Below are 15107 nucleotides of genomic sequence, written 5' to 3'. Positions count from 1 at the left end.
TCCGGAAACTTCCGCCGCAGAGCATGTATCAGCTGTCATCGTTTTGTAACTGGAGAATTCCGTGTAATGGAAGAGGTTCAGTGGATTGCATTTATAGACTAGTCGTAATGCAGTACATCTCTACTCAATACCACTTCACACACTACGCTCTCACACACTCTCATTTTCACACTGTACAAGCAGGCTTCATGGGAAGGCGCCAAAACTGCCTGTCATTTTGACATCGATCTCATGTCCTGCTCATTACATGCCTTGAGGTTTGGAGAAAACATGTTAGAACTATGTTCTCTATATGTTACAACTGTAGCACTCAAGCCATGATCTTTCCTCCTGCATAGCACATGCATCTGCAGAAAAGACAATTAAAGCTGACTACACTTGATGTCAATTGATTTGACTTGAGATGGACTTTCCTAAATTGACCACAACCTGCTGATCCATGTCTACTCCATAAGCTGTGAAAGTGCAGTGCACAGGGACCAAAAGCAGACGAGAGCAGAGGAGCAGCGTTAGCTTAGCTTAGCTTAACTTAGCTTACCTTAGCTCAGGTGTCCTGGTCATGACTTGACGTGCACTCCTAAAAGTCGATTGGGTTTAGCCAGACACCCCTCCCTCTGTGCCACCTTCTTAACCCCGTCTCAGTCTGGGGTTGTGTGGGTTCACAGGGTCCACTGAGCTGAGGGGCAGACAGGTGATACTGCCCCCTGGAGGTGGGGGGGAGCAGGGGTGGGGTCACCATCTTAGTTCAGCTCTGCTGGATGGACCCCCTGCTGTCTGAGCTCAGGGCATATTTCAGCCCCCCAGCTCACTGTCACTGCCCTGCTCACTGCCTGTGCGGATGATTTGGAACCAACTGCCCTCAGCCTGCACAGTGGGCGGTCCGGTGAGGTGACGGCAGGCCGAGGATTCTCATCCTCCAGCTTCCCGGCCGATCCAGACCGGCATGAAGAATCCTCCATGCCACACGAGAGTGCTCCCCTGCAGTGACCAGACACCACACCTCAACAGTCCACCTACTGTATGGGATTCAGTTATCCCTATGCTGTTTTCTAGCTTTTTGCTTGCAGTATTCTCTACAAAGTTCCCCCTACAGTTTCAGAGTATAATTTTTTAACGACACTCCTCGCTCGGTCAGTCTACTGTTTCCTCTTTCCTGACACATTTTCCGTTTTTCCGACAACGGTTTATTATTCGCTTTCTGCTTCTTTTAGCCAACTCTGCCATGATGAACGTTTGAGAAACTCCATCGCTACCTTGTTCTAGCCAGTGCCTGGCGTGTATGTTGCGTGAAGCAATTTGTTAACATCGCAAGGCAGCGAGACTTTCTGACTCTGAGGCCAAAGGTCTGCCGGACCAAAGTTGCAAGGCTGTTTTTTTCTGCTCACAGACACTATGGGGAAGCGGAATGGCCACCATTCAACCCGAAAAAAAAGTCAGATAACCATTCCAATGACTGTTACGTTAAGATAGATTAAGCTGCAAAAACGGCATAGTTCCCCTTTAAATATGTATAACATCAGAGGACCTGGTATTAGAATTTAGCAAGGGGGCATTGTGAGGTCAGAGAAGTGGGAGGACATTTGCTCATGATGGTCCAGCCTCTCACCACTAGCGCTTTGGATGTCTGACCTCTGGATGCGTAGTACAGGTTGGGTACAGTGGTCTGATGGCAACAGCTGTTGCTCATGTTCCTCACACCACACACTGTGGCTGTGCCAGCTGAAATGTAGGGCAGGGATGGGAGTTGAACATGAAGAGAGTATCTGTGTGTGTGTGTGTGTTTTTTGTGTGCGTGTGCGTGTGCGTGTGCGTGTGCGTGTGCGCGCGTGTGTGTGTGTGTGTTTTGCTGGGGTATAATGTGATGCATGTGGATTGGTGATCTCCAGAACAGAGACAATCAGACTCCCATCAGTAGTGCTCAAATTCAGTTTGCCTGCCCCTGTCTGTCTATCATTTACACACACACCAGCCTCAACTGAAGCACGTGAAGACACATACGTATGCATATGCATGTGATTGTGCACACACACAATCTCCCTTGGTCTGACACACACACACACACACACACACACACACACACACACACACGCACACACACGCACACACACCACTTTCTTTCCATAGGGATTTATTATGCTACTTTGCCACAGAAAGAGAAAGAGAAACCCAACAGCAGAACACAGAGAAAGAGAGATGGAGAGAGAGAGAGAGAGAGAGAGAGAATGAGTGACACATCGTGCGCAGAAACAGTGGGGGAATCTGTGGGAGAACTGGAGTCCAGGGAGAGGCAGTGAAAGTGGCGAGCTGTTTGAAGAGAACGATTTTGACAGAGACAGAGAGAGAGGAAGAGAGAGCGTGAGAGAGAGAGAGAGCGAGAGAGAGAGTGAGAAAGAGAGAAGCCTCAGCAGAGACACACACAGACAGACAGACAGACGGGCGGAGATGCTATCTGGACCGTGGCCGCAAGAAGCATCGTTAAGAGCAACAATGTAATCCGTCACCCTGGGGAGCCTATTGGCCGCTGGCCACTAATGTAGATCACTGAGGCGTTGCCATTGGCCCGCCTCCACCATATGTTGATCACGGAGGCTTTGTCATTGGCTGGCGTCCACTAATCTTGACCAATTAAACTTTGGCTTTACAGAATGAGGGCAAGGTTATTAAATCGTGTGACAAATGAGGACAAAGTTGCGCTGGGTGCCATGTCACTCTCTCCCCAAAGAAGTTTGACATCTTTTGTGTCTGTTGTTCAGGAGCTTTACAAGCTTGACAATGCTTGTTGTCAGTAGGCCTACAGCATATGTACAGTGTCTAAAAGCGAAGCACATTCGCTGTTTTTTTGTGTCAGTTACATGGCCAAAGTCAGTGCTATCTCACCAGAGTGTCAAAAGGATAACTCCATGGAGTCTGCACTCAAGAAAATCTTCCTCGTCACATTACCCTCACAAGAGGAAACCACACCCACCAACAACTTACGCATTTAAAAACAAACAAAAACTGTATAGATTTTTTTTTCTGCAAGTTTCCACTTATAAAAGATGCAGCTGTCTGGGGGAGGGACCGGTGCCCCGGGACGGCAGGCGTCCAACGGAGACCCAACAGACCAAAAGAGGCCTCCTGCCACCTCCCTGCTGCCTCCTGGTCCGCCTTCCAAGTGGAGCTGGCAGCTCAGTAACCTAGAAAGCGGATGTCTGTTTCATGGATGGCCCCAGAAACAGCATGGGTGGACTCGGTCGGTGGCTTGCCTCTGGGAGTGTGTGTCAGCTTGCCCACCCCCCACCACCCCAAACACATCTCCCGGGGCACTGGAGGATAGAGGGAGGGGTGGGTGGATGATGATGATGGTGGTGGTGCTGGTGGAGGTGGTGGTGGTTGGTGGGCTTGGGTTGGGTTGGCTAGATGGTGCTGAGAACCAGTTTTCCTGAAGCTCTGTATATAGAACGCAGCCTCGATACAAATGACCCATATTTCAGTGCAACGCTGGGGGGTGGAGCGGGGGGGGGGGGGACAGAACGAGGTCTGGAGGACACTGGGTGTGAGAGAAACACATGCTCAGATGCTCAGATGCACAGTGGCATACATGCACACACACACAGACAGACACACACGCACACACACACACAGACATGCATACAAACATGCACGTTATATACAGTAACATACACACACACACACACACACACACACACACACACACGCACACACACTGAGCATATAGTACAGTGAGAGCCACTGGCGGTAAGAATGATCTAATGGTTAATTCCAGGTGCAACTTTTTTTTCAGGTCACCCTTCGCTGCAGTGACGGACTACTCGGTGACCAGGAACAACGTCATTCAGCTGTGCCTGGAGCTCACCACCATAGTGCAACAGGTGAGCTGTCTCTGCCCAGCCCCCCCCAGCCCCCCCCCCCCCCCCCCCCCGTAGCACCTCACTAATGTAAATACACGACCAGCGACACAGAGGCGTAGACAAGCCCATGCAGCAGCATGTAGCTACGCTCTGGGCATGATGGTGGTAAGAATACACAATGAGGGACATGTCAAGAGTGAACATCAACACCCAACAGCTCTGAAATCCCTGAATCGGAACAGAGAATAGTTATACTTTATTATTGTTATTATTATTATTATTATTAATGTTTATTTGATATGGACATAGCAGTTATATTGGACAAACCAGATGCATTGTTTTGCGTGTTTTAGCACAGGTGCTAATTCGCAACACTTGTCCATAGGCGGCTTTTAAGGAGATAAAAGACCAAAACAAATGACGAAAATAAGGAGGTAAACGGCAAGAAGGGGAAGCATCGTTTCTCTGACAAAACACCCTTATGCAGAGATGTTGTACATTGTCTTTTGTGGTTATGTGTGAGGCCCCTGTGCAGAACTGACTCAGACAGATCTTCAAGCTCAAAAACTCATACAGTATGTATGTCAGTGGTGGCACCACCCACACATTGAGTGCATCTGTATGTGCCGGTAGTATTTGCATTGGCATGTACTGTATGGTTACAAGGATGCTGTTTTTACTCGGTGGAGTGATCCTACGCAAGTGACTGCGGATTGCGAGAGAACTCCTCTTCCTCAACACGATTCACATCCTCTGCGGTGGCGCTGTGCGCTTGAGGGTGGTAATGGAACATCCTCGTCTTCCTCATCTTCCTCATCATCCCACCATCTCCTCGCTCTCCTGGGCTTACCCGGCCATTCCTGCTGCCGTCAGAGCGCCCCTGCAGATAGCCATGACCCCGACTGGCGCTGCCGCAGAGGGGTCCCTGAGTCACTCCTCTCCTCCTCCATCTCTCTTCCTCCCTCTCTCCCTCTCTCCATCCTCTGCGTTTTATTCCTCTCTTTCCTCCTACCTCCATACACTGTGTTGGTGCTTGTGTGTGTGTGTGTGTGTGTGTCTTTATTTGTGTGACTGTGTGTGTGTGTGTGTGTGTGTGTGTGTGCACATGCATACAGTATGTGTGTGTGCGTACGACGTGTGTGTGAGTGAGGTGTGTGAAATGGAGGCTGCTGGCGGAGTTGTTCTTTGCCGTGTGATTGAGCAGGTTGATGATGGATGAGGTGCTGTGATTTCTAAGGCAGCCCCCCCCCCTCTCCTCCCCCTCTCCTCCCTCCTCCTCCTTCTCCTCCTCCACTGCGTTGTTGGCTCAGTGAGGAGGTAATGAAGAAGCAGAGCATCGTGGGTGATGTAGTCCCAGGGGAGCGAGGTTTGAGGGAGAGATGAGAACTAGGCCAGTGGCTTGGCTCTCCTAAGAATCATTTAGTGGCAGGTGGGAGGCGAGGGGGAGGAAGCAATTGTGTTACTTTTTCACAGCAATCTAGTCCTGTGTGTGTGTGTGTGTGCATGCATGTGCGTCTGCATGTGCCTGTATGTGTGTGTGTGTTTGCATGTGTTCATGTGTGTGTGTGTGTGTGTGTGTGTGTGTGTGTGTGTGTTTCTAATACAGTAGTACAGCATGTAAAAGTACAGTGTGTGTGTGTGTGTTTCTAATAGGACAATGTGTGAAAATACAGTGTGTGTGTGTGTGTTTCTAATAGTACAATGTGTGAAAGTACAGTGTGTGCGTGTTTCTGTCTGTTTCTGTCGCTGTGTGTGTTGTGAGTGTGTATGTATGTCAGTTCATGCAAATTGATGAATTTGTAAAATACCCTCCGGTGACAATTTGCCATTTGCTATTCATCTACTGTCTGTGTGTGTGTGTGAGAGAAAGAGAGAGAGTGAGAGAAAGAGGGAAAGGGAGAGATTGAATGCAGTTTTCCTTGTCTGCATGTGCATAGACCTGCTTGTCTCTGTGTGTGTGTGTGTGTGTGTGTGTGTGTGTGTGTGTGTGTGTGTGTGTGTGTGTGTGTGTGTGTGTGTGTGCGTGTGTGTGTGTTCAGTAGTGGCCATGCTCCGCCAGGCGTAGGTCACCTCTCAGAGGTCATGTTGTCGTGACAATGACCTCGGAGGTGAGGCAGCATTAAAAGGATGAGCGGGCCTTGACCCGCGCGGCCCCGAGCGGCGGCTCCTAATCCCGGGCCCGTAATCCAGGGCCAGATTAGCGCGAGGGAGAGAGTGGGAGGCCAAGGCGCTGCGCTAATCTGCGCTAATGCCCGGCGGCGTGGGCCCAGCGCTGGGCACAGGTCCCCACGGACCCACGGTCCTGCTGGAGCGCCAAGCCGAGTCATCCTGGGTTAGAGCTGTCTGGCGCAGTTATCCTCCCCATGTCTCCCTCTCTCTCTCCCTCTCTCTCTCTCTCACTCTGTCTCTCTCCCTCTCTTTCTCTCAATCTCTTCCTTTCTCTTTCTGTCTATTTCGGTATCTGTCTCTCCCTATCTGTTTAGATCCCTCCTTATGTCCCCCTGTGTTTGTGTGTGTGTGTGTGTGTGTGTGTGTGTGTGTGTGTGTGTGTGTGTGTGTGTGTGTGTGTGTGTGTGTGTGTGTGTGTGTGTGTGTGTGTGTGTGTGTGTATGGTGTGTGTGTGTTTGTGTGTTTGCGTTTTCTCTTTCCCCACTCTGTCTCTCAGTGGTCAGAGTTAGCTGGTATGTGGCCTGGTCTGAGATGAGGAGGAGGTGGAGAGGAGGTGGAGAAGGTTGAGGGAATGGAGGTGGTGGAAGAGGAGGAGAGGGGATGGAGGTGGTGAAGGGGGAGAGGGGATGGAGGAGCTGGAGATAGAGGAGATGGGGGAGGTGGAGGAGGGATAGAGGAGGTGGAGGAGGTGGAAGAGGAGGAGAGGGGATGGAAGAGCTGGAGATAGAGGAGGTGGAGGAGGTGGAAGAGGAGGAGGTGGAGGAGGGATAGAGGAGGTGGCGGTTGGGAATTGGGGAAGTGGAGTGGGAGGAGGCATGTGTTCTAGATAGATAGATAGATACTGTAGATAGATAGATAGATACTTTATTGATCCCCAAGGGGAAATTCAAGGTCCCAGCAGCTTAAGACACCACACACAACATACAGTACAATGTAAACAATGTAAACAGGAAAAATAAAAAGCAAATCAACAAATCAACATGACTAAAGGAGCAGTAGAATACTATAGATAAGGTATGCATGAATGTACTGAGGATTCTACCAATGGGTTGTTCGATGTGGGATGGGAGGGAAGAGTGTGGGTGGCAATGTGTTATACCCCTCCCTCCCCATCTCTCTCTCTCTCTCTCTCTCTCTTCCTCTCCCTCTTTCTCTCTCTCTCATCCTTGTCCTGATTTTTCATTTTCTCGCTCCTCATCATGCTGTCTGACACGTGTACACACACACATACATTTTCTTGATGTGTGTGTGTGTGTGCGTGTGTGTGCGTGTGTGTGAGTGTGTGTATTCATGTATTCTTTTATGAGGTGTGGGTGTTAGAAGTGTCAGTGTCTGGTCTGTCTTTTTGGTGAGCACTTCCTAATGAGAAGTGTGCACACATGCAAACAGACACACAGACGCACACACAGACACACAGACGCACACACAGACACACACACACACACACACACACACACACACACACGCACACACACTCAATATGATGAGGTTTCTTGGGGTCAGGGTTTCATGAATGGCTGGCTGTGTAGCTGTCTGCGCAATGTCCTTATTTTTCCTCTCACACTTCCTTCTATACCTCCCTCGCTCTCCTCTTCACACTCACCCTTTCTTTCGTTCTTTCTTTCTCTTTTTTTCCCCTCTACCACTCCCTCACAACAGCTTTCCTCAAGACCCTGTTATCATGAAATCATGGAGGCCCATTCTCTGTGTTCCTAGCGGGCTGAGGACAGGCCATTACCTTATTGTCACAGTGGGTTACGTGTCCGTTGTGAAGGGAGAACCCTCATTAAATTCAGCTGCAGGAGGACACACTGTCTCGTCGTCGTGTTCTCGGTTTTGCATTCACCACAGGCGTCGTGGTGGAGATGCTGGTCTGAAAGGCTGCTTACTCATCCTCTGTTACATTCAAGTTCAATATGTAAAATTGCTGTTCAACATTTAATGAACGTCACCACCGTCACCACATCCAACCCTTGACCACCACCTTAATCGGGAGTAGTTAACGGAGTGTCAACAGGAAAGGCGTTGACAATCGGAGCATCTGGAGGTAGTCTGTGGGTGGACTATTAAAGGAACGTTAAGAGGAAGAACTATTAGAGGTTGATTGCTTGAGAACAACACAGAAAAATATCCAAACAAAAAACCAGGACAGAGGACCTCCTTGCTCGTTTCTGGCTGATGCACTGAGCCAGCGAGAGTAGCTCAAAGTGTACGCTGGGTGATTTTAGGGGGCCTCTGTGACATAAGACTCTCTTGGCTTCTCACAGAAAGGCCAGAGAGTCTCGGTCACTTCCTTTGCCATTTGTCCCTCTAAGAGACAGCCGCATCGCAGGAGATTGACAGGGCTCTCCCTTTAAATGTCTCATTCAAAGCCTGAATGTTAACGCAGGCCTTGGGCTACGAGCTCAACCTTGAGACGTCAGCACAGCACAGTACATCTCCACACAGTCACATTCAGAGGGATGTGGGTTGTGTGGGGGTTGAAGTGTGTGTGTGTGTGTGTGTGTGTGTGAAGGGGGGGGGGGGGTTAAAAGCCCCCCCCCCCTGTTGGGCAAATAGATTATAAATGTAACCTTGTCACATAATGTGCCTATTGTATTGTATACAGTATATGAATAAAACAACCCTAAACTGTTTTAAATCATCCATCCACCCACAGATATTCAGTCTGCCTGGATTAGTGCTGTTCGTACTGACCCTTTGAACATTCCTACCAAATCATCAGCCTCCTACTGTTTTAAAGGGACTTTACTAGCTTTAGCTGCTATACTGTACATAGTTAGATGATGGACTGCCAGAGGGAGGGAGGGAGGGAGGGAGGGAGAGAGTGAGAGAGAGAGAGAGAGAGAGAGAGAGAGAGAGAGAGAGAGAGAGAGAGAGAGAGAGAGAGAGAGAAAATGAAAGAAATTCTGAAAGGATGGCAATTTTATGATGGGGTTTATGATGAGATGGAGTTTAAAAAATACACTTTAAGTGCTTCGCGGCGGGGTGGATGTGTTTTATTTTTGGGTACGTGAAAGATGTCTAGATGTTGGGCTGCCTTTGGATAGGAGTACATTAGTCCCACTAGCATTGATGCTGTGTGACAGAATGTTGTGTGAGCACATGGAGATATAGTGCATCATGCTTTAGATGTCTAACTCCTTACAGCAATCTCAGACAGGGATGTTTATTTCAACTGCCCAAGCTGATTAGTTAACTAGATGAGTTCAAACATTCCATATCATATCAATATCATTCTGTGTGTGTGTATTTGTGCATGCATGTGTGTGTACCCAGGCGCATGGCACATTTTCTTTAGTGACTAACTTGCACCAATCTCTTTCCTCTCTCTCTCTCTCTCTCTCTCTCTCTCTCTCTCTCTCTCTCTCTCTCTCTCTCTCTTTCTCTCTTTCTCTCTGTTGCAGGATTGCACTGTCTACGAAACAGAAAATAAAATCCTCCATGTGGTAAGCTCTTCACTTCCCTTTTGCAGTACTCATCACCTTTCCTCTCTACCTTGTTTCCTCCCCGTCTCTCTCTCTTTCCCTTTCTCCTCCCTCTCTCCCTCTCTCTCTCTCCCCTTCTCTGTCTGTCCATCCCTCTCTTTCTCCTTGGTCTCTGGTCTCTGCAGTGCACCGATGCATCTCTGTTGCTCGCTATCTAGATTGAAAACCCTTGTGACATTTAGAGTTCTGCACTAATTGAGCTCTGTGTCAACCAATATCAGCGTCTCCACAAATTTCCGCGTTGCCAGATGAAGTGTAAACATCGGCTCTCGGAAAAAACCCATAGGCCCAATCTCAAGCGGTCGCTTTTCAAATTTATGGAGATGACGGTGGCCGCCTTCTCTGTTTTGTTTTGGTCGATCAATATGGCGCGCACCAGAGCAGCCGTGCGATGCTAAGAGGGAGCCGTGCCATTTTGGAGACACTGGACCGATGCCGGATCCTTACTAGCGTGAGAGCCGGTGTAAATCAGTCACTGGCCTGTTTGGAGGGGTGGACCAGAGAGATAGAGGGGAGAGGGAGAGAGAGAGGGAATAAAGAGGGAGAGATGGAGGAAAAGAGATGGATTGAGAGAGAAGTAGAGGGAAACAGAGAGGCAGGAGAGAAAATGAGAGAGAGCGTGAGAAGGGGAGATAGAATGAGGCAAGTATATGGAGAGAGAGAAATAGAGAAATAGGGAAGAGTAGAGAGGGAGAGGAGTATATATAGAAAGAGGTATAGAGAGAGAGATAGAGAGAGATAGAGGTATAGAGTGAGAGATGTATAGAGAGGGAGAGGTAGTGGATGAGAGGATATATAAAGAGAGAGGGTAGAGAGAAAGAGAGAGAGGTACAGAGGGAGAGAGGGTAGCGAGAGAGAGGGTAGAGAGATATAGACAGGTAGGCTATAGAAGGAGGGTAGAGAGAGAGGTATAGAGAGGTATAGACATGTATACTGTAGAAGGAGAGAGGGTAGAGAGAGAGGTATAGAGAGAGAGAGAGGGTAGAGAGAGGGTAGAGAGATATAGACAGGTAGGCTATAGAAGGAGGGTAGAGAGAGGTATAGAGAGGTATAGACAGGTATACTGTAGAAGGAGTGAGGGTAGAGAGAGAGGGTAGAGAGAGAGGGTAGAGAGATATAGACAGGTAGGCTATAGAAGGAGCAGGGTAGAGAGAGGTATAGAGAGGTATAGACAGGTATACTGTAGAAGGAGAGAGGGTAGAGAGAGAGGTATAGAGAGAGAGGGTAGAGAGATATAGACAGGTAGGCTATAGAAGGAGGGTAGAGAGAGAGGTATAGAGATAGACAGGTATAGAAGGAGAGAGGGTAGAGAGAGAGAGGTATAGAGAGAGGGTAGAGAGAGCAAGGGAGAGAGAGGGTAGAGAGACAGGTATAGAAGGAGAGAGGGTAGAGAGAGCAAGGGAGAGAGCGTTCTGCTTTCTCTCTGGTTGTCCGTGCCTCTCCTCCGCTGCTGACGAAGCCAGCGCTGCAATCAGCCGTCGCCACCACCACCACTGCTGCCACAGACTGCTGGGCCAGGCACAGCTGTCATTTTTCCCAGAATCCCACAGCTATAAATACCTCCGCAGAGCGCCTGTGAGCACCCGCTTTTATTGCCCCCCCCCTTCTCCTCTCCAGCGCTCCTTCTCTGAAGCGCCTCTCCTCCTCCACAGGCCGTGGGAGTAGAAACACACACACACACTCACACACACACACACACACACACACACACACACACACACACACACACACACACACACACACACACACACACACACACACACACAGACAGACAAACAGAAAAACACACAACACATCACGCACTCAAAAACATACACACGGCAGGAAGGCTGAACACTTTGGATTGTGAGGTGGGCTTAGAAAAACAGAGCCATCAATAAAAAGTGTCAGAAATGTGATGGAGCCTGAATGAGAGCTCAGAGAGAGAGAGGCAGCAGGAGCGGAGGCTGGAGGAAGGCCACGACGCGTTCAGCTCTAAATCTCACTAAACCAGGAGACGAGGAGATGCCACCGTCACACATTACAGAGGCAGCAGCATAGAGAGTAGGGCTCAAAGGCAAAAAACAACCTGCCACCCATTTTGTACATATCCATTTCCGCTTCCTAGTCCCCCCCAGCTGAATACCCTAAGATGACACGTTCTCATTAAGCTCCCGGTTCACTCGCCGGATCTCCAAAAATCTGCAGAATCACGATACACCCCCTCAAGATACTCTGGAGCAATAAAACTGATTGCTCATCCATCGCACCCTCCCAGGAAAGTCTCCAAGGCTCCCCCTGAATATTTTCAGAAGGAATGAATATTAAGTAATACCTCAGCATTTGTGTCTCATACATCTTAGGTGAATACACCAAAGACAAACTGCTTCATAAAGGAAAGCAATTTATTAACCAAGTACTCACTGCTAAACCTTTTAAAAAAAAACACACACAACGCTTTTGTGCTGCACGAAGCTGCTTGTTTTCAAAAAGCACCCGTGTAGATTTGAGTGTCGCGCTCAATATCACAGATGCAGAAGCCGCTTTATAATCACGTCCCAGCAGTATGAAGTATGAGTAGCAGAGCAGAAGTTGTTTAAAAAAGAGTGTTTATATTCCTTTATTCCGCAGAGCCGGCGTAATCTGCCCGTGTGGCGGAGAGACGAGACGAGACGCGCTCGCTCTTTTTAAGGCCGCGTGGCCCCTGCAGGGGCCTCCCCCCTGACAGGCCTCTACATCTCACCGCAGATTTTTAGATGAACAGCTTAAGGCGGATAAAGCTCTTCGTGACTCTTGTGTGTGTGTGTGCGCGCGTGTGTGTGTGTGTGTGTGTGTGTGTGTGTGTGTGGTGTGTGTACACCCACATCACAATGAAAATCTGCCCTCCCCTCCCATTTCCAGTCCAGTCCTACTGTCGTCATGTGTCAGTTTGCAGAGAAATCTGATTTGGAGAGAATGTACTGTATTATATGATGTGGGGCCATGCAGCAGGACAGTGTGTAAACACACACACACACATGACCAGGCAGCTGGATGTCACAGGAGCATTAGTGATCTTGTGTTAGATACCAGCATTAAGCGCAACAAGCACCTGTCATGTCCCAACAAGCACAAATACTGTATATACACACCACATAAGAACACACACATGCGCACACACACACACACACACACACACATGCGCGCGCACACACACACACACACACACACACACACACACACACACACACACACACACACACACACACACACCACACCCAGAAACTCAATAATCACACAAAACATACAGTACAGTACATACACTTACATGTACACACACACTAATGCATGCAAAGATACACACATCCATGCCCCAGCTCACGCACAAGTGTGCACATACTGTACATAGATAGATAGATAGATAGATAGATACTTTATTGATCCCCAAGGGGAAATTCAAGACACAATTACATTCAATTCAATTACTTACACATAAGCAGCAGTCTCACAAACACACACACACACACACACACACACACACACACACACACACACACACACACACACACACACACACACACACACACACACACACAAGCACACTCGCAGAGCTGGAAAGTAGACCTGGAGGAAAGCAAAAGTGCAACTCCCACCCACACAGCCATTTAACCCAGAGCTAAACCCCCGGCAGTCCTCCGGGCAGCTCAGCTCACGGCGCAGCGCTTGTCCCCTGGTGCTCCACTCATCCGCTGGGTGTCTGCACTTCTTCAAGCTTGGAAGGGCCCTGTCTGGCTCCATGGAAACTGTTGACCATTAAAACCGACTGGCCTGAATCGCAGCTTCAGGCAGCACGGTAACAAGTCCTGTTGTCATCGGCGACTGTTACCAGGGGAGCCTCCGGGCGTTTTTTTTCCCTCCGGTTTTGATTTGATTCATGCACGTCGCTTTGGGCAAGTTCACAAAGGTGACTCATGACGAGGCTTGTACTGAACCCCAAGAATAACCCAACCAGCAGGACCAGGAGGAAGAGAGAGACGTGTTTTTTTAGCCAGCAGAGCCTTAGGAGCTGTAGGAGAGGAGAGAAGGAGAGAAGGAGAGAAGTAGGAGAGAGGAGGGAGGAAGAGGAGAGAGAAGGGAGGAAAGAGCAGAGAGGATGGAGGAAGAGGAGAAATGAAGAGGAGAGAGGAGGGAGGAGAGGAGAAAGGAAGAGGAGAGATGAGTGAGGAGAGAGGAGAGGAAAGGTTACAACCATCAATTCATGGATTTCATCAGGTCCCTTTCTACAGGTGTATTAATCAAGCACATGCAGTCTGCATATATAATCAAGATGCTTGATTGTATACACCTGTGGAAAGTGACCTGATGAAAGCCATGAATAGGTGTTTAAGCCAAGAGGAGGACAACACTGGTCACTACAAATCAGGAGACTTGTTTAGTAATCTCAGGAGAGGAGTGTAACTAAGGGCCAGAAGGGGCCTGTTTGGACCTACAGTACAGTACAGCCTTGAGCCAAAAGACCTGCAGTACAGAACAGCCTTGAGCCAAAAGACCTACAGTACAGTACAGCCTTGAGCCAAAAGACCTGCAGTACAGTACAGGCTTGAGACGGAGGCCATTAGTATGAGTCTAAACTGAAGAGGAATGTCAAGTTGGAGGACAGAGAATCGGATCAGATTTTATGCAAAAGATTCCGTTAATCTCTAGGCTGTATCAACTCACGTTCTGGATCGTTACTTCCTTACTAGAGCAATTTGGAGTCATGTGCCTTGTTCAAGTGCTCAACAGTGACAGCTGGGAGGAACTGAACCCACATTATGTCTGGCTGTTGTATGCTAGCCCCAAGTACAGTACTACGCTACCAGCGCACCATCCTCATGGTCAAATAACTTTAAGAAGCAGCACTGATAGTGGACTGGTGTTGACCCTGTTGAGGCTACAGAAGAGGACAGGAATGGGATTGACAGTAGATAACCAAATGCAGCATTTACACTGATCCCCTGAACACCCACCAAAGGCCCCTGGGATGTCAAAGCTGAAGGTCAAAATATGTCCAAATGTGGTCAGATATATACGAAATGGGTGGAGGATATTTGTGCTCCACTTCTACTGCAGGCTGTGCAAACCTTTCTCCTTTTGCTTTTAATATGTGAGAATGTGACTAAAGCAGTGGGGATTCTCCAGCCTGGCTCTGCCCTCCTACCGTACGTACTGTATTTCCGCTCAATCATCATTTCCCTTCAGTACATCATCTGGGTCTGTGGTATATTCACGGATTTTCTCAAAACAAAGATGTGCATGTCCAATCAGCGAACAGAGGGAGCAGCTGAGAATGATGACATTGAGGTTGTGCGCCAGTTTGAGCATCTCACATCATGACCAAACGTTAGCGATTGGTTATGGCAGATCCAATAATTTTAAACATCAACAGTACAGCGTACTGAGTACCCGCATTCAAGGAAGTCCACGCTTGGCAAGGGAAAGTGGCCAGACTCTAAGTACATTATGAATGTTTGGTAAGACCAGGCTAGGGATTCTCCCCAAGTGGACCACAATCTCTCCTGTGTTTGTTTCTAACACCTCCATCAAACACACAGTCAGTTCAGTCATGTGTTTGGACGTTTATGTGAACTGATCCAAATGC

General features: G+C 48.6%; 1 protein-coding gene across 1 annotated transcript in view; it reads left to right on the top strand.

Moving 5' to 3' along the window:
• The window catches only part of cnksr2a (connector enhancer of kinase suppressor of Ras 2a), a 94998-nt gene that overhangs the window by 36343 nt on the left and 43548 nt on the right, over window positions 1-15107 (top strand). Inside the window, 2 exon segments of the mRNA XM_062521946.1 lie at window positions 3785-3872; window positions 9428-9469. Coding sequence (XP_062377930.1) covers window positions 3785-3872; window positions 9428-9469 — 130 coding nt within the window.

The sequence above is a fragment of the Sardina pilchardus genome, chromosome 19 (assembly GCF_963854185.1).
Source record: "Sardina pilchardus chromosome 19, fSarPil1.1, whole genome shotgun sequence".
NCBI classification, from domain to species: Eukaryota; Metazoa; Chordata; class Actinopteri; order Clupeiformes; family Clupeidae; genus Sardina; species Sardina pilchardus.
Note: the sequence above shows the minus strand (reverse complement) of the source record. Positions and strands in the feature narration are given on the sequence as shown.